Source organism: Ahaetulla prasina, chromosome 1 (genome assembly GCF_028640845.1).
Source record: "Ahaetulla prasina isolate Xishuangbanna chromosome 1, ASM2864084v1, whole genome shotgun sequence".
Lineage (NCBI taxonomy): Eukaryota > Metazoa > Chordata > Lepidosauria > Squamata > Colubridae > Ahaetulla > Ahaetulla prasina.
Genome location: NC_080539.1, coordinates 206765966 through 206786812, shown reverse-complemented (window position 1 = coordinate 206786812; position 20847 = coordinate 206765966). Strand labels below are relative to the sequence as shown.

Below are 20847 nucleotides of genomic sequence, written 5' to 3'. Positions count from 1 at the left end.
AGCTGTTTTGCAATGTACACCCTTCAGTACCTCTTGACTATGCTGCATACATGAAAGAAACATATACAAACATGGGAAGTAGTGGAAGTATACTTAGTGGAAGTATATATCCACTAAGTACAACTGGAATATCTGTAGCGATCTAAAAGTAATGGCTCTGCTGCTTGGAATGCAACTCAAATACTTTTGTTACATATGTAAATGGGACAGCTGGATAGCATATGAACTACTTGTTGTCCAAACAAAGATATTTTTGCATTCATGTCACATAAAACTTATATTGATGAAAATTTTTATGAAAGCAATGAACAAGGAAGGTGAAGGTTTCCATTATTTGAGACAGATGTTTCCAAGGATAACTGATGCCAAGATTAAGGAAAGCATTTTTGTTGGTCCACTGATCAGATACATCATCAATGATAAGCGGTTTGAAGATCTGTTACTGAGGCCAGAGAAAATCTCCTGGAAAGCATTCAAGGATGTTTTTGAGAATTTTCTTGGTAAAAACAGAGCATCAAATTACATTCAGCTGGTTAACAGTCTTCTTACAGCATACAAGACCATGAAGTGCAACACATCACTGAAGATTCATTTTCATTCACACTTGGACTTCTTTCCTAAAAATCTAAATGGAGTGACAAACTTTCAGTAGTGAAAGTTTTCACCAGGATATTGCCACAATGGAAAAATGGTGTCAGGGCAACAGGAATCCGTTAATGCTGGCTAACTATTGTTAAACATTGCAGTGAGATGCATCAGATACTAAGTACAAATAAAAATCAGCAGCAAAATACTTTTAGCCTTGTGGAACTCATGCAACATGTCAGAAACATCATGTGATTAAATACATTATAGTCATTTTAAGTTAATTGCATATTTCTTAAAATTCCTATGTGATGCAGTCATTCTAAAATTATATTTGTGTTCAGTGTGAAGGGATCTATCATAATCACCAAAAGTTGATCAGGAAGCAAAGCTTTTGAAAAAAATGTTGTCTAGTGAATTATCAAGCAATCTATAAGCATTTAAATAGGAATGAATATTTAACAGGAACCAACATGGATTTTGGGTAAACATGTCATGCCAGACTAACTTTATGTCCTTTTATGGAAGAATTACTAGCCTGAATGGCTAGAGAATTGTTGTGGATATAGTATATTTTGATTTCAATAAGGCTTTTGCCAAAATCATCTAACATCAGTTTAACAACTCAATGGTGGAGTAGATCCACAGCTAGTTCAAGGATTATACTTAGAGGGTAGTTATAAATGGCATCAAATCTACTTAGAAAGACATATGAAGTGGAATGTCACTGGACCGTGCTTTTCAATGTTGTTATAAATTGATATGGGTGAGGGTGTTGAGGAAATGCTTACAAAATTTGCAGACAATTCAAAGTCAGGAGAGAGGTCTAATATTTGGGAGGAAAAGGAATAAATTCAAAAATACTTAGGCTATAATGGTAGGCATAAACAGAATGTAATTTAAAGCTTGCAGAAAAGAAGTTGAGAGGACACAATAGTTGTCTTTGAATATCTGAATGGCAGTCACATTGTAGAAAGTTCAGACTCACTCTTCTTTGCTCCACAGAATAAGACTAGATAATGGGAGGAAACTTGAAGGATGTAGACACAGATTAGACTTTAGGACAGTGTTCCCCAACCCTTTTGGATTGGAGGCCCAGGGGAAGTGGAGAAAGGGGATAGTTTTGTGCAAATGTGCAAATGCAGGTGCATTCACATATACGCATGCAGCTTCATTTGTGTGAATGGCGGGTGTGTGCACCTACCCCTCGAACAGGTGGGGCTGCAAGCACCAGTACCCACCACTGGCACCAGTGTGGTTGTGAGCGCCAGTGCCTACCGCTCAACCAAATGGGGCTGCAAGTGCTTGCGCCCACCAGTCACATGGGTCAGGCTCAGGGATGAAATGCTCCCAGTTCGCACCGGCTCTCCCAATTAGGTAGTGATGGCAGCTGCTGGTTCGGAGGACCGGTAGCAAAAATCCCTGGCCCCGCCCCCCGCCTCTGCTGAGCCGCACCATCGGCAGAGGGTTTTTTTTTTTACTTTTAAAAGTTTTTCTTCAGCTGAAACATGCCTTGAAAAGTAAAAAAAAAAAAACCTCTGATGATCGCGGGGCTGAGCAGAGATCATCAGAACACTTTAAAAGTTTTTTTAAAAAAACCCTCTTCAGCCGAAGGGGAAGAGAAAAAAGAAAAAAACCTGAGGTTTTAAAAGCCTCCTCTGGCGATCCCAGAGGAGTTTCCTGATCCTCACAGGCTTTTAAACTCACTTTTTAACAGCCCCCACTTACAAGAGCCCCCACCCATGCCCCCTATAATTACTGCTCTTTCAGGCTGGCAACGGCATGTTTTCTTCAGCTACTGAAGAAAAAAAAAGTTTGCTTTGACTTCCTGCTTTGCTGGCTGAGGAACTCTGGGATTTGAAGTCCACAATAAAGTAAAATAAAATAATAAAATAAAATATTTGTGCAGCTTTCTGAGATTTGGTGTGTTTCTGTAGTGTTTCACTCTAACTACACAAACACACAAAATCTCAGAAAACTGTATATGGCATTTTGTGAGTGTGTGTGTGTGTGTGTGTGTGAGTTGTGTGTGTGTAAAGTATGAGTTGGTTTTTGAGCTTTTTGTGGCTGTGTGAAGTGTGAAGTGCAGCTGCTTTTACATTGTGTGTGAGTCAGTTGTGTTGTGTGTGTGTAGAGTGTGAAAGTTGGTTTTTGATACCTCTTATTGTTTTTTATACTTTGTTTATTATTTTTATTATTTATTGTTATTGGCCATGCCCACTCAGTCATCTGACCACCAAGCCACGCCCACCAATTAAGCCATGCCCACAGAACCGATAGGGAAAATTTTTAGATTTCACCCCTGGTCGGGCTGCAAGAGAACCCACTGGTTGCATGACCCAGTTGCAAATAGGCCACAGCCCACAGGTTGGGGAATTCTGCTTTAGGAAGAACCCTCAGCAGTAATAATTGTCGATCAGTGGAATAGGAATAGAGTTATTTGTTCCCCTTCTCTAGAGGTTTTCAGGCAGAAGTGGGGAGGGTTCATATATTAGGAATAGGGGTAGTGTATCCTGCAATGTGCAGGAAGATGGACTTGATCTCTTAGATTCCTTTTTTCTCTACGATTCTATTTTATCTTTTGGTTATTTGTTGTGGTTTTGGAAAGTCTCCTAACTTGAATACAGGAGAAATATAATTATTTTCTCTGCCATAGAAAATAGAATAATATAATTTATTTGTCCTAAGGGTGGGCTCTTGGGTACTTTTCAAGAAACTTTTGCATGGAAGTGGGACAGTTCATTAGTTATGAAATTTCACATTGAGTAAAGGGTGGTTATAAATGGCATTAAATCTACTTAGAAAGACATATTGATTAACTGAAAATCATAGGAAAAGTTGATTTGACAACTGAGTTTTGAAATAATGCTAAAGAAAAATATTTTAATTTATTGCATTTATATGAAAATCAATATAAAATCTAAGACTGTCGGATAACACAATTCTCCTAAATAATAGTGTGGCAAATATGTTATTAAGAATCAATTTGATGTGGTGGTTAAGGCACAGATTAGAAACTAGGAGACTGTGAATTCTAGTCCTGTTTTAGGCATGAAGCCAACTGGGTGACTTTGGGCCAATCATTTTTTCTTAGCCCTAAAAAAAAAAGGTACCAAATCATTTCTGAGATTTTGTCCAGAAAAAAGACTAGTGTAGGCAGTGGCCGGAGGTCAGCAATGACTCAAAGGTGAATGTATTCATGTATCTGTAGAGTCAATACTGTTTCAAATACTGTTTGTGTGTATACATGCGCATACATGCGTGCATATGCGCGCACACACACAGACAGATGTTTACAGCAGAGGAATGGCGGAAAAAATAAGAAAATGATACCTAAGAAAATTAAAAGTGTAATCTGCAAGTAAGCCATAAAATTTTTATGAGACTAAATTGTGTGATCTGAGATGCTTTTAAATTAAGGTCATCAAACTGAATTCCTCAGTTCAGGAAATTGAGCTTAGTTGCATCATAAATTAAGTGTTGTACAAGAATCAATACAAACTCCTTATGGAATCAACAAGAAGTGATTGGCTCAGAAAATAATGCAATCATGTTAATATAAATGATATTCCAAGCTGAACACAGAGAAGTGCAGGCACCTTTTCTGCTGATTAGCAGAGAGAATGCTCTGCAGCCCTGGGTTGCTGGTAGTTTTCAATTATACTTATAATAAATTAGTTTTTAATCAATTACAGAAAAGACATTGGCAACGTTGCTCCCAGCACATTGTACTAATGTATCAGTAACTTTAGACAAAATACCTTATGATCTATCCATTTTCACTGTAAAAAATAGACAAAAAACTGTGGTTACTCATCATTTAAAGGCAAGAATTACTAAAGTTCTAATGAGGCTTTGCAATATTCTAAAGAAAAATTATTTTTTTCTAAGTTGAAGCACAATTCAATTAATAAATAATGTTTTAAAATACTTGTACTTAAGAAACCAATTGCCTAATATCATTAAAAACAGGATCTCACAGATTTGTAGCATTATGGGGATGTGAAACCAAGAGAGATGCATCTAATAAAGTGAACTGTAGCCTGCAAAAAAGTATGACTTAATATAATTTTGGGGAGAAAAGGTGCTACTAGATTTCAGATGTTTTTGCCATCATAGACTAACACACCTCACCTCCTATAATATTCCCATGTCAGTTATACTTCCTTCATTATTAATTCACCTGTATTGCCAGATTAAATCAGATGGAAAATTGTGTTTTTTTCCCCAAACCTGCATTGAATTTTATATACTGATATAATTATATAATTATTTGTACAACAATTAAGTCTGTGGCTCTCTGAATCCATTGTTTGGGTGACTTGATCTAGTCGGTTAAGAATTTATTGGTTCTTATTAAAATGGAATTAAATCAGAGACATTAGTGCATATGAAATAAAGCCAAATATATGTCCTTACAGGGAGTAATAGTTTGAGAAGTCTTCTCAAACCACAATTTGCTTTTTCCTCACTTGAGATAATATTTTCTCTATTTACAAATATTTTAACAAACTGTATGATTTCACCTACGGTTGCCCGACTAATTTAGATAATTTTTTCAAATATCATGGTAAAATATTATGGACAAAGAATGTAAAGAATATTAAAATAGAAAAATAAGTAACTTCATCAGCATTCATCTAGTTGTTGATTGAATCAATTAAAAGCAGTGCCAACCTTGGGAAAACCAAGAGACAACTATTAATAAGCTGTCTCTTAATATACATTTCTACACTGCTTGGTGACTATGAGGTCTGTAATTAACAGCATTTTTTTCTCATCCAAAAAATGCAGCCAAAATTTCAGTTTGATTTACCAAATGTATTAACTACTTGTTATTCAGAATTCAGAATCTGCCACTTTCTAGCCTGGTGCTTTAACCACTACAACAAACTGGCTCGTTAAACTACATCTTTCATTTCTTTAGTACGTATAGATTTGTTTCACATTCCAGGACTGGTTTCTAACAATGAGTCATTTCTTTAGTACATATGCATTATTTTAGTATTGTAAGATTGGGGTATTCAACTTCTTTTTCAGTCAGAAAGTTATCTCTTATTTTCTGCAGTGAAGGGAAAGGGCATTTATCCATAGTTAACATCATTTTTCTTGAGCAGGATTCAAACATCTTTCTTATCTATCTTAATCTCTCTTAATAAGGAGATAATTTTGCCCAGACTATACAGATATATCACAGTATTTATAATGTATATATATATATATATATATATATTAGCTCCACTGTTTACATACATTTAGAAAAATAAATGGTGTATATTTATACGTCTAATTTTCAAATTGAGGATACTATTTTGTTCATTTGAATTCACATCAATTATTCTATGGCATTCCAAGTATTTATTAGCACTCAATTATTCAAAGATATTAAAATTCATGCATGAAATTTAAAAAAAAAGTTGTATGACAGGAATAAATTAAAAAAAAAAGATATGCATAATAACAAATGCTATGCTGCTCTCTACTGGAAGAGAAAGATTTACATGTGTTGGATATCTGATTTACGGTAATTGTTTAAAACGATTTTAAAAATGGATTTCATCAAGTTCTACAGTTTTTAGTATGAACATGGAATGCTATAATGTTATGAATAATAATGTATGTGAGTTCTTACCAGCTATTGGCTCAAGAAGATCTTTCCTGAATAAAGGAGAAAAGCAATATGGAAATACAGAAACAATTTCAGTTCAGACTATATATGAATTTGACATCCTCTAACTTTGTAGCAATGTTACTAGTACACATTTAGATCTAAATGATATATTTGTCAAGAGAGAACCTCTTAACTACTTTGTGTTTTCAGAGTAGTATGACAGTGTAATTAAGTGATATCTGAAGACTGAGTGGGGAGGTCAAAATTATCAAAAATGAAATGATTATAAATGTTAGAATAGAATAGAATAGAATAGAATAGAATAGAATAGAATAGAATAGAATAGAATTTTTTATTGGCCAAGTGTGATTGGACACACAAGGAATTTGTCTTGGTGCATATGCTCTCAGTGTACATAAAAGAAAAGATACGTTCATCAAGGTACAACATTTACAACACAATTGATGATCAATATATCAATATAAATCATAAGGATTGCCAGCAACAAGTTATAGTCATACAGTCATAAGTGGAAAGAGATTGGCGATGGGAACTATGAAACGATTAATAGTAGTGCAGATTCAGTAAATAGTCTGACAGTGTTGAGGGAATTATTTGTTTAGCAGAGTGATGGCCTTCGGGAAAAAACTGTTCTTGTGTCTAGTTGTTCTGGTGTGCAGTGCTCTATAGCGTCGTTTTGAGGGTAGGAGTTGAAACAGTTTATGTCCAGGATGCGAGGGATCTGCAAATATTTTCACGGCCCTCTTCTTGATTCGTGCAGTATACAGGTCCTCAATGGAAGGCAGGTTGGTAGCAATTATTTTTTCTGCAGTTCTAATTATCCTCTGAAGTCTGTGTTTTTCTTGTTGGGTTGCAGAACCGAACCAGACAGTTATAGAGGTGCAAATGACAGACTCAATAATTCCTCTGTAGAATTGGATCAGCAGCTCCTTGGGCAGTTTGAGCTTACTGAGTTGGCGCAGAAAGAACATTCTTTGTTGTCCTTTTTTAATGATGTTTTTGATGTTAGCTGTCCATTTGAGATCTTGCGATATGATAGAACCCAGAAATTTGAAGGTTTCTACTGTTGATACTGTGTTGTCAAGTATTGTGAGAGGTGGAAGTATGGAAGGGTTTTTCCTAAAGTCTACCACCATTTCTACGGTTTTGAGTGTGTTCAGTTCCAGATTGTTTTGGTTGCACCACAAGGCTAGTCGTTTGACCTCTCGTCTATATGCGGATTCATCATTGTCTCGAATGAGACCAATCACTGTTGTGTCATCTGCGAACTTCAGTAGCTTAACTGATGGATCATTGGAGATGCAGTCATTGGTATACAGAGAGAAGAGAAGTGGGGAGAGCACACACTCTTGGGGGGCCCCTGTGCTAATTGTACAGGTTTTTGATGTGATCTTGCTTAGCTTCACCTGCTGCTTCCTGTTTGTTAGGAAGCTTGTGATCCACTTACAAGCCTGTTCCGGTACCTGTAGCTGGTTTAGCTTAGTTAGGAGAATGTCTGGAATGATGGTATTGAATGCTGAACTAAAGTCTACAAAAAGGACCCTTGCATAGGTCTTTGGAGACTCAAGATGTTGTAGGATGTAGTGCAGAGCCATATTAACAGCATCATCTGTTGATCTATTTGCTCGGTATGCAAATTGCAAGGGGTCTAACAGCGGATCCGTGATGGTTTTCAGGTAGGAAAGCACTAGCCTTTCAAAGGTTTTCATGACTACAGATGTTAAAGCAACTGGTCTGTAGTCATTCAGTTCCTTGATGGTGGGCTTCTTCGGCACTGGGATGATGGTAGAGCGTTTGAAGCAAGAAGGAACATAACACATCTCTAGTGATTTATTGAAAATATGGGTGAAGATAGGGGCCAATTGGTCAGCACAGACTTTTAAGCAAGAAGGAGTTATCTTGTCTGGGCCTGGAGCTTTTCCTGGCTTTTGTCTGTGAAATAGGTCGTGCACTTCCTTTTCTGTGATCACTAGGGGTTGTGAACCCAATGAAATGGGGTCAGTTGTAGGAGGCTTGGCTGTTGTTGGTGTGTCTGAGATGGGGGTTGTGGAGATAGGTGGCTGTAGTTCCTTTGAGTACTTTTATTTTTATCCTACATCTCACCATAGAACTTGCTTATAGTCGCTGTTTTTTCAGAGGTTTTAAGGATAAGTATATTGGCCATAATAGTGTTGGATGCATTAAAAGTAAAAATATCTAATTAAATTATTTTCCAGGAAACATATGTTTTCAACTTGAAGAGACAACTGTAATTCTGGTATCCAAATTGCTCGTTTAATGTGGTTTTATTATGGGAGGCTAGTTTATAAATCAACAAGTTTAAACTATGGTTCCTTGTGTGTGTGTGTATGTGTGTAGAGAGAGGAGGGAGGGAGGGAGAGAGAGAGGGAGGGAGGGAGAGAGATTTCCAGATAAAAGTATTGAATATAAGATATATTGGGGTAGACAGTTCCAGAGCAGGGTGCCTGTAGCTTTCCAAGTACCGCTGAACTACAGTTCTCTCCAGTCCTAGTTAGCCTGCCTAATGGTGAAGAAACTGGAAGTTAAAGCTCAGCAAAAGTTACTCACTTCTGCTTCTGTCTATTAAACTACTGTAAAATTAATCTGCTAACTTACTTTAAACAAGTAGCCGAAATACTTCTGAGCACAGAAGTGGTATTTTCTGTACTTGCAGATGTGCTTAAAATTCAGTAGTTACAGTAAATCCTAGTAATGCAAACTCGCAGATTTAGTCCTGAAGAATATTCAATATGGTCAGGATCTCTAGCCACTAAAGCAGATTTAGGGACAAGAACCCACCTTCAGGAAGTGAAAAGTACTAATAGAAACTTACCTCTCAACTTATGAACCCCTCAACTCTGTCAAACTATTCACTAAGTCTGCATTACTATTACTATTAATCTTCTCATCATTCCCATCACCCATCTCCTCCCACTTATGACTGCATGATTGTACCTTTGTTGCTTGTATCCTTATGATTTATATTGATTGTTTCCTAGTATGATTCGATTGCTTATGTGTACCCTATGACTATCATTAAGTGTTGTACCTTATGGTTCTTGACAAATGTATCTTGTCTTTTTATGTACACTGAAAGTATATACTGTACACTTAAGACAAATTCCTTGTGTGTCCAATCACACTTGGCCAATAAAAAATTCTGTTCTATTCTATTCTATTCTATTCTATTCAGGAGCCAAGAATAATGAGGCAACCCAGTTTTTCTTTTTCATAAATAATTTTGTAAGTCCATGTGCTATAGCATCTAACTGATATGTGTAAATATTAAATACTCAAAATTAATGTCTTGAAATGTTATTAACACATGGAAGTTATTGCTGATATTTCTCCTACATTGATATTTTTAGTATTGAACATGGTTTTCTTTGCAAAAATATTTAAGTGTTTTGCCTTTCACTTCCCTGTCTAGTTCATAGCCTTGGGGTTCCCATTTCTCATTCAAGTATAATCAATCCATGCCTTTTTAATTTTTCAAAGACTTAGCAACTTTTTTACTTAACAGTTAAATTTTCACAGATCATCCAACCTAACAAGTTTTCTATTTTTCTGAAAGCTGCCTAACAACAGGAGGTCTGGGAGATATAAGCATATTATAGGTTCAGCATTGCCCATATGGCCATTAATGAAGTATGAGTTGATTTGCAGAACAGTTTTCGGTAAGGGCTACATCTCCAGTGACCAAATGACAGTGGGCATACATCAAGGAGAGGAAGACTATCATCCCTGGTGCCCTACACTCTAAACCAAATTCACAGCTCACAATAGCCCCTTTCTCCATGCAGAAAAAGATAATAAAAATTCCTGTTGCCTTATTATCTATGCAATAACCACAGAACATTATTTCAAGCAGGGAGGACCTGATTTGTTCTCACTGCTTGGAAAAAGGAGCTACTCTGGACCCCTAGTTACAAAAAGATTTGGGCTAAATTTTGTTTTTGGGGGCAAAGAGAATACATGAGCTAAATTCCATCTAATCTTTATTGCCATCCAGTCTACAGAGCTGGCAAATATTATCAGCAGTGGGTGTATACAGCCTTGGGTTTGTGCCGCAACATACCACATAGTCCTTTTTGCATCCACTGCAAAATTCCTGCTTGAATTGTTCACCAATGCTTCAGTGTAGTCCTTCATTGATTAACTGAGTGCAGCAGTTCTTATCCTCTGAAACGAATAACAATCGTTTAAATGAAATACTTACAAGTCAGCATTACTATAAGCCGCTCTGAAAGTATTGCTGAGTGCTGTTTGCCTTTTTCCTTAATCCTGAATGTTTGTTCCAAAACAAATGTAATAAATTCTGGAATGACACCATAATTTATGTTGAAGTCTTGCCCTAAATTCTTTTTTTTTTATTTCTTTTTGTCACAATAGTATACACAAACAACTGTCATAGATAAAACAACATATCTTGAAGAAAATATATATATATATAAGTAAAAAAATAAGCATCAACTATATTAATTTGATATAATGAAGGGAACAATAGGACAGGAATGGTAGGCACTTTTGTACTCTTATGCACGCCCCTTATAGTCCTCTTAGGAACGGGGTAAGGTCAATAGTAGACAGTTTTTGGTTGAAGCTTTTGGGATTTTGAGTAGAGACTATGGAGTCAGGTAATGAGTTCCAAGCATTAACAACTCTGTTACAGAAGTCATATTTTCTGCAATCAAGTTTGAAGCGGTTGACATTTAGCTTGAATCTATTTTTTGCTCTTGTAATATTACGATTGAAGCTGAATTAGTCTTTTATAGGAAGGATATTGCAATAGATGATTTTGTGTGTTAAACACAGGTCATGTCGAAGTCGACGGAGTTGTAAGTTTTCTAATCCCAGGATTTCAAGTCTGTTGGTATAAGGTATTTTGTTGTTTTCGGAGGAGTGAAGAACTCTTCTAGTAAAATATTTCTGGACTTGTTCTATTGTATTTATGTCAGAGATGTGGTATTTCTATGATATATATAAAATGCACTAGCATATTCTATGATATATGTGTGTGTGTGTGTGTGTGTGTGTGTGTGTGTGTGTGTAGGTCTTTGGCCATTCGGGTTTTCTCCCGCGTAAAATTGGAAGTGTCTTGGCGACGTTTCGACGAAGTCTCATTCGTCATCTTCAGGCTTCAGCTTCGTGCTTCTGGGAGCAAAGGCTCAGCTGAAGCCTGAAGATGACGAATGAGACTTCGTCGAAACGTCGCCAAGACACTTCCAATTTTATGCGGGAGAAAACCCGAATGGCCAAAGACCTACATACGAACACCCACGAAAACCTCAGAAAAAAAATATATATATGTAGGTCTTTGGTTATTCGGGTTTTCTCCCACGTAAAATTGGAAGTGTCTTGGCGACGTTTCGACGAAGTCTCATTCGTCATCTTCAGGCTTCAGCTTCGTGCTTCAATTAGGGTTAGGACTTCTCCAAGATTGATTTACCAGAGGAGACAATTATGAAAGTACACGTTGTGCATTAGCGGTCAAAAGCATATTCGATGAAAGAAAAAGATGTTAAATTAGGTAAAATATTTCAGTTTAACCAAAATTTAGTCTTTCTGATTTAAAATCATACAGAAATAAATTATTGGCCATTAAAACGCTGATTAGCTATTTCAAAGACTTAAAACTTTTTTCTCACAAATTACAATATTTCAGTTTCTTGGCAGTACAGAAGTGGAACAGCCCAAAGGCACAGAGGTTGTAAGAGATGCTGTGAGAAAACTTAAGGTAAGGAAAATTTTAAAATACAATATTTATGTTTGAAAAAAATATGTCTGATTCTAAATGCCTGTTTGTAACTAAAGTACATTGTAGGAGCCAATCTGAGTTGGTCATTGAGACCAAAGGTTTATTTTTCCACGTGTTTTTCGTGCTGGTGTCAATCTTGAGGAAATTTCTCTCTCTCCAGAATGGAGACACATTCTGCAGACAGAAAAGAATAAAGCTTTGGTCCCATTGACTGACTCAGATTGGATCATTACAATATTAACCTGGGAAACGTGTGTTTATGTTCATTTGCAAAGTACGTTGTGTTGAGTTCCAAAATATCAATATTGTATGTTGTAATAGCACAGGTATGTTCACAACCCTTCCTTATTTAAATTGTGGAATCACCAAATCTCTGATTTTTTAAATATATATATTTTCTCTACCCCAACATATAGGAAGACCTACTAACAAAGCAAAGTTAATTGAAGCAAATAGGATCAAAATAAGAATTTTCCCCACCAATAGAAATATCTTAGTTAGGACTCTAGCAAGAATGGGGATTGAAATCTCAATATTCTCCCAAACTGGAATTACCCTACCCCAGTATAGGCCAGGGATGTCAAACTCAATTTCATTGAGGGCCACATCAGGGTTGCGTTCAACCTTGGGGAGCTGGGGTAGGTGTAGCCAGGGTGGCATGGCCAGCTCAATGTCACTCACATTGGGGCCGCCTGTGGTGGCCCGAGCACACTGCCTGTACACACGCTGCCAGCACACACTGGCTCGTGAGTTCCATTTTCAGCTGCGACGGCCTCCTGAGACCCTCTGCCAGTGAAAATGGAGCTCCATTTTCACTGGCAGAGGCACTGTGGGCCAGTCCTTCACTATTTCCAAGGCGGCCCCACCGGCTAGACCTAAGCCTTGGATTTGACACTCCTGATATAGGCTTTGAAATTCATACACAGTCCCCTCTTTTGTGAATAGCATTGCATCTATTTAGTTACTCTAATCTGGATGTACATTAATGACATGGGCAAAATTCAAGAAAAGGAAGGGATCATATATTCCACATTTTTAGAAGGAATTACGTATTTTGTTCCAGACAGTAGATAGAGCAGCTGTAAATTTAACCTTTTGCCTTTTCAGTGGCTACTTCTCATCTCCTGTTTCTTCCTCTTCCTGACACATGTTCTAGGGATTCCTATTGAAAAGCAATAACTGAGTTGGGGATCAAATTGCAGAGCCTGGTAGTCTTTGTAAACCTAAACAATTTTCTCCTAGAACAGTTGGAAAAAGTCTGGGCAAAAATAATTTCTTTTAAATCTTCTATTAAAATAATCAAGGAATGTCACACTGTCCATCTTCTATGCTAAATTTACCTACCTTTAAAAAAGAAAGCTTTGCTGTGAATAATTTACAGTATTGGTATAACATTCCTCTATATATTTCTAAAATATATTTTCTGAAAATGAATTTAACTTCTAGAGGAAGTTATTTCCTCTGTTAGGAAGCTCCTGTTGCCTCTTAGAGAAAGAGATGTTAATTTTTCAGACTCAGTAAGGTGTATCTTCTGTCTCAAGTCAATGAGCTTCGTCATTGGGATCATTAATATCAGACGTCTCTTATAAATGGGAGTCCCTTAGGGTCCAATTATTTGTATCAAATTCTCCTTCTTCTACATGAGCTATCAGAGAGACGTCTACTTTGATTTTTGTGGACATAGGAAATCATTATTTTGGGGGAGATAGTGAATAGAATGCAGAGTGCATACTATTGTTCAATTAATTGCTGCAGCCTGTTTATCAGTTGAAAAAAAAAATAACCGTGGAAATTTTTATAAATAAAACAACTTTTGATGTCAAGATATTAGCCTTCAACTTAAGTGTTTCAGAACCACCTTTAGTAATTTTAACAGACACAAGTCAAAACAACCCTAGTAAGTCCTTGCTAAATTATACTATGTTAGTATCCAACTTGGGGCCTTCAAGAATATAATCAAGCATGGAGTCGGGGATTAAAATATCTAACCCATTTATGACAATGGAAAATTCTTTTAACATTCATTGTCACTTTTTATAGATGAACAATTATTATTCCAATAATCACATCCATAATCAAATAACCCATTTTTATTTTTATTTTTGTATCTATTACGGTAGATAAATGTAGATTAAGCTTATTGTTGGAAAAGTGAATTTCCAAAAAAGCAGCATTGTTATTTATGATGTCTTGTGCTGTAGTGGTTCCTTTTTGGCTAGCAGTTACAGGTAGTCCTCAACTTACGACCACAGTTGAGCCTAAATTTATGTTGCTAAGTGTAAAATTTGTTAAGCGAGTTTTGCCCCATATTACGACTTTTCTTGCCACATTTGTTAAGTGAATCACTGCAGTTGTTAAATTAATAACACAGTTGTTAAGTGAATCTGGTTTCCCCCTTGACTTTGCTTGTTAGAAGGTCGCAAAAGGGGACCGTCATAAATTTGAGTCATTTGTCAAGCATCCAAACATAAATCACGTAACCATGGGGATGCTGCAGTGGTCAGAAATGTGAAAATTAGTCATAAGTCACATTTTTCAGTGCCGTTGTAACTTCGAATGGTCACTAAATGAACTGTTGTAAGTCGAGGACTACCTGGATTTTAATTTTGGTTTGGAAAATTGTTTGGCTTTTGTAGATGCACATGGGATTTTTTTTTCTACGCTATATACTGATAACCACAGGATAAAGAAAACATCCATTGCTTACGCTTACAGTGGCAAAAAGATTGATTGCAAAGATGAAAGACATATATTCTGTGTCAATATAAAGTTGACTTCAAGGGGATCTTCAGCAGGACTCTGCTGTTGGAAACATTCTCTTGGCTGTTCTTCTAATCTAGCCTTCTCTGTTGATTAATTTGTTTCCTGTGCTTTTATTTATTTATTTTTCTGAGGGATCCTGGGTGGTCTCTGAATTTGCTTGTTTTCTTGCAAACATTTCATTATTCAAACTAGGTAGCATCAATTAGCACTGTTGATGTTACTTTGGGTAATGAAACGTCTTTAAGAAAGCAAGCAAGCTCAGAGAGCACCAAGGATCCCTCATTTCAACCCTGAGCTACAAATATTGTCATTTATTGGTATTTATTTTTTCCCCTACTCAGTCTACTTGATAATGTAAACAAATTTCTTGTAAAGTATTATATAAACTTATGTGCAGAACCAAGTGATGAATAATCAGGTCAATCCTTTCTTTTTCTCTTTTCATTTTGCAAATGGTTAAAAAAACATTGAAAGGTCATAATTACAATATAATAAATAGTCATTTATTCCAAAACTATAAGGTTAATTGTGTGGCATACAGTTGAAGCTATACCTGGTATATAATAGTAAAAATTATTATGTATCTGTCATTAACCTCTATTTGCAGTACAATAATCTAACAGGTTTAGGGGCAGATTGTCCCAAGGGGAAAGGATTTTAACAGAGAAGATCCTTTTGTAGGCTCCTACTTCATCCATCCTAGAGGAAGAGGACTTACAATATTATTTATTTTTATTTTATTATTTATTTATTTGTCAAACACAACAGTATATATAAGTATAAGCATGAAATAACCATACGAATTGGATACAATCAAAGGGAACATTGGGACAGGAATGGTGGGCATGCTGGTGCTCTTATGCACGCCCCTTACAGACCTCTTAGGAATGGGGTGAGGTCAATAGGAGATAGTCTTAGGTTAAAGCTTTGGGGATTTTGGGAAGAGACCACAGAGTCAGGTAGTGCATTCCAGGCATTAACAACTCTATTACTGAAGTCATATTTTCTACAATCAAAATTGGAGCGGTTCACATTAAGTTTAAATCTATTCTGTGCTCGTGTATTGTTGTGATTGAAGCTGAAGTAGTCTTTGACAGGAAGGACATTGTAGCAGATGATTTTATGAGTTATACTCAGGTCATGCCGAAGGCGGCGGAGTTCTAAATTTTCTAAACCCAGGATTTCAAGTCTGGTGGCATAAGGTATTTTGTAGTGATCAGAGGAGTGGAGAATTCTTCTTGTAAAATATTTCTGGACACGCTCAATTTTATTAATGTCTGAAATGAGGTGTGGGTTCTAGACAGGCGAGCTGTATTCGAGAATTGGTCTAGCAAATGTTTTGTATGCTGCAACATACTCAATTACAAAGAAGTAAATCACCTCATTCAATACCATCATAACTTTGAATGGTCACTGAATGAGTGGTCATTCAACAAGGACTGAGTTCCTATAATCCCATCCAGAGTCAGTGATGCACCTGTTTAGGAAAGCTTCTGAATCACCCGCTCTCATGTCTTGTCAGAATTGATTCTAAATCTCTTTCTCTTCAATCTCCCAAGCTTTGAAACAGTAGGTCAACGTTTGTAAGTACTCTGTTAAACTTTGGTTTCCCTAAACTGTGTCACTCAAGACCTTCTATAACTGTTATCACACTATCTTCTCCAACACTTTCCCTAGAAAGGAAAAGATTTAGATGGACAGAAGTTGTTCATATTGGCTAGATCAAAGATTAAGGTTTTGTAGAAGTGATGCATGGTTGCATGCACCGTCAAGGTAGCCATTTGCCACTTCTCAGATCAATTCACTTTCTGGCTACAAAAAAGAGCTAAAAAAGGCAAGGATCCAAACTACAGAGGCAGAGCTCAAGGCGTACAGAACTTTCATAACAAGCACAGGTAAAACCGATCAACAATCAAATGTAACCCTAATCAGTGCTGTATCCATCAAGACAGCATACAAATCCAATTAAATAAAATCTGATACAACTTTATTTTAATATCACTTTAAATGGAATAATAGAGAGACAACCTAAATAAAAGTGTATTACAGTTTTGTATAACACTTATGAGAGCTAGCTGGATGACTTTGGGCCAGTCACTCTCTCTAAGGTCAATCCACCTCACAAGGATGTTGTTGTGGGAAAAATAGGAGGAGTAGTAGAAGGAGGAGTATGTTCACTTCCTTGAGTTATTTATAAAAATAATAAAGGCTATATATAAAATAAAAACAAAGAAGATTTACATTTGGGCAGTAAATGGGCAGTAAACTGTATACTGTATTTATATTATTAAGAAGGTGTCAGTTGATCTAATAACAGAAAAATGGAATCCCAAATATTATGAAAGTTTTCTTGCAGGTGTTTAAATTCTATGGACTAATTTATGTTTGGCAATACTTGTATACATGGTTGCATGGCTGGAAGTCCACAGGAATTGGGAAATGAATATGTAAGGATTTGAACTGTTAAATTAAACCGTAAAGTTTATAATCCTGGACCAGGGGATGCAACTGAAGAACAAAGCACAAAAATTGGTTTGTGGTAAAGTAGCTCACTTTCAATTTTCTAAATTAGAAAAGGAAATTTCAATTAAACTAGACGCATAGAACTTTATTGATAGAAGGGAATTAATTATAGTTCTAAAGTCAATTTAAATGTTTTGTCATTTTTACCTTTTAAAAAAGTGTTTAGTACTTTTGGACTTTTTATCCACTTAAAGCATCTGTTTCAATAAAGGACGATGCTTCAAAGAGCTGAATACATGTCAAGAGATGCTTACATGTTCTTAACTTTTGTTAAAATGGCTATGAAATTTTGAATTTGCTGAAGCATTGTTCAGTTATGGCTGCATATGTTTATAATTAGGTGTGCCATAATCCCTTATAATTAATTTAGTTCTACAGTCAGAGATAAACAAGTTAATATATAAAAACATGATGTTTCCTTTATTTACACTATTATTTCAGTATAAAAACATAAAAGTACTTTGCATTTTTATTTTTACCAGCAGGTGGGGCTGGTGTTCCGCAGCAAAAAAAGAGTCTGAGGGAAAAATTGTTTTTTCAATTTCTTTTCCAAATTTTAATTTATCTTAAATAATCAGCATTTCATTTACTATATTGCGCCAGCAATTGCTTAGTTCCTTGAAAAGTCTTATTGCATAATCTACCATCCTCCTGCTGCTTTCAAGTTTTACTTGGAATACTTTCTATTTTTTCTGTACATAAAGAATTTTTCTCTGTATTAAACAGAGTATAAATCATAAAAATCAGGGAGCCATAGTAGTTCCATAAGTGTTTCCAAAGTATTCCATCTTTCTGAAGTAATATTTTCCATTATTTTAAATATTAAATACCTAAAACAGGATATCTAAAATTGGTTTCTTATAATATTTCCAAGTGAAACCTACCCCAGCTGCAAATTAGAGAGATTGTTTGGCTGCAGGTGAAAAGTTTTAATGTTTGGAAAACTGCAGAAAGGTGTACGGTATAGGCCAGTGATGGCTAATCTTTTTGCCATTGCGTGCCACGATGGGGGAGGGGAGAAAGTTTGTGCCTGCATGTCCCCACACCCATAATTCTATGTGCCCCGCCCTGTGCATGCACGTACAACCCTCCTAACCCCCCCCCCCGCTCCAGGCATATGATGGCCTGGTAGGCCCGTTTTTCTTTCTCACCTGGCTCCAGATCCTCTCTATGCATTTGGGGAGGGCAAAAACAGCCTTCCCCACCCCCTCGGAGGCCCAAAACGGCCTGTTTCCCAACTTCTGGTTGGACAGGAAGTGACGTTTTTGCTGTCCCCAGCCTCCAGAACCTCTCTAGGAGTTTCTGGAGGCTGGGGATAGCAAAAAAGTCACTTTCTGTCCCAACCGCTAGTTGGGAAATGGGCTGTTTTGGGCCTCCAGAGAGCCTGGAGAAGGCTGTTTTCGCCCCCCCAGATGCATAGAGAGGATCTGCAGCCAGGTGAGAAAGAAAAATAGGCCTTCCCCACCCACCACAGGCCCTCCGGAGGTAGGAAACAGCTTGTTTCCCTACTTCTAGTGGGCCCAGAAGGCCTGAATATTAGTTGGCTGGCATGCGCATGCGCGCCGGAGCTGAGCTGAGCTCCCACTGATATGGCTACGCATGCCACCTGTGGCACACGTGCCATAGGTTCGCCATCACAGGTATAGGCAGTGGTGGGCTACTGCCGGTTCAGACTGATTTGGGCGAACCGGTAGTTGCGACCTGCTGCCCAGGTATTGTGTTTTTGAGCCTGCACGCATGTGTGGAAGCGCACAAGAGCGAAATGCTGTGTTTTTTGATGCTTCACGCATGTGCGGATGGCGCATGAGTGAAGCGTGCACACTCACATTTCCAATGCTGGGCAAACCAGTTGTTACAGTATGTGACACCCACCTCTGGGCATAGCCCACATATTTAGCCCTGTTAAAGGAATATATTTTGAAACTAGCACAGGTATAGACAAACTGGAATTCTCCAGATGTTTTATACCACAGATCCCATCACCTCTCTGGGACTGTTGAGAAATGAAGTCCAAGGCAGCTGAAGGAGATTTGATTACCTCTCATTTCTTTCTTTGCTGGTCTGCTATCATTCAGAGACAACTTTCAGAAACAGGAAGCCTGCTGATAGGTTGCTTTCCCTCCTTTTTCCAAATGATTTTCTTCCTCTTTGCAGTATCAAAGACAGCAGTAACATTTCTGCATAATGTTTTACTTTCCACTACTTAAGAGAAAGGCTTGGAAAATAAATCAGCTTCAAAAGATAATTGGAAACAATGGAACAGGATCAGTAACAATAATATGGCATCAGTTGTAACATCAACTTTCCTTTGTTGGTAATTAATATAGGATATTACAACATCTATGACATTAGAACATTTTTGTACTTTATTAAATTTTGGGAAACATTTTCTGCAACAGAACCTTGCCAGTACAATCTTTCTTATGTACCAGACTGTAAGGATACATTTATGTTTGTGCTGCCACCACAACTCAGCAATTGGACTAAGCCAAATTCTACGCATAGGGAAGTAAATTCAGCACTGATTAATTAGTAAATTAAACAAATTGAATGAAAACTTATGGAGATGGTCTTAACGTTGGAATTCAAAAGTCTGAAAGGGAGGAATAAATAAGAAAGAAACTCAAGATTGTCGCACTTTTCTTTGTTATGGGGGGCAGGGAAGAGAGAGAGGGAGAGAGAAAGAGAATCAGGTTGGCAAGATTGTATATTTACACCCTTTAACAGAGTTCCAGTAATTTCCTGACCTGCCCAACCTCATTTTCTCAAGTTATCATCTACTGAGACCTTGGAGGCGTGCCTTCTCTGCAGCTACCAATGCCTTTGAAATAGTCTCCCACTTGAGATTTGGGGACCTTACTCTTTTACCCTTTCAGGAAGTCATGAAGACCTGGCTCTTCCTGCAAACATTGGGCTAGGATGGGATTAAGTCAAGTGGTGACTAATGTGTCTTGTTATGGTTTCCTGATGGGAAGACTACAATATATCACATGTCTTTTATTAATTGCTGCAAGATGCCTAAGATCACAATGAGATAGGCAGACATACACATTCTTTAAATAAAAAAATCTTGGAAGAGCTGACATATTAGAGCTAACAAATCATCTGTTATAAATGCTGTTGGAGTTCTGGCTGATCTGAGGAATATACAAATGGCCTGGCCAGTCATTTCTTCTCTCTACCAGACCTCAGTTGGCTCCTTGATTTCCCAAAAATATCTGACTTACTTCTACATAGACATTCTCATCTATTGTCAAGATTATATTCACAAGGATCACCTGTCCAAAAATGCAATCCCATTCTCCTTTTTATAATTAGAACTGCAGAAAAAACAATTGCTACCAACCTGCCTTCCATTGAGGACCTGTATAGTGCACGAGTCACAGTAGACTGTGAAAATATTTACAGACCCCTCACATCCAGGACATAAACTGTTTCAACTCCTACCCTCAAAACGACACTATAGAGCACTGCACACCAGAACAACTAGACACAAGAACAGTTTTTTGCCATCACTCTGCTAAACAAATAATTCCCTCAACACCGTCAGACTATTTACTAAGTATGCATTACTATTAATCTTCTC

At 37.1% G+C, this 20847-nt stretch overlaps 1 protein-coding gene across 6 annotated transcripts in view; it reads left to right on the top strand.

Annotated features, from left to right (window-relative positions):
- Positions 1 to 20847, top strand: part of GULP1 (GULP PTB domain containing engulfment adaptor 1) — a 160277-nt gene that overhangs the window by 121152 nt on the left and 18278 nt on the right. For all 6 annotated transcript variants that reach the window (XM_058189024.1, XM_058189033.1, XM_058189014.1 and 3 more), the window contains one exon: positions 11883 to 11954. In XM_058189024.1, the coding sequence (XP_058045007.1) occupies positions 11883 to 11954 (72 nt within the window). The remainder of the gene's footprint in view (positions 1 to 11882; positions 11955 to 20847) is intronic.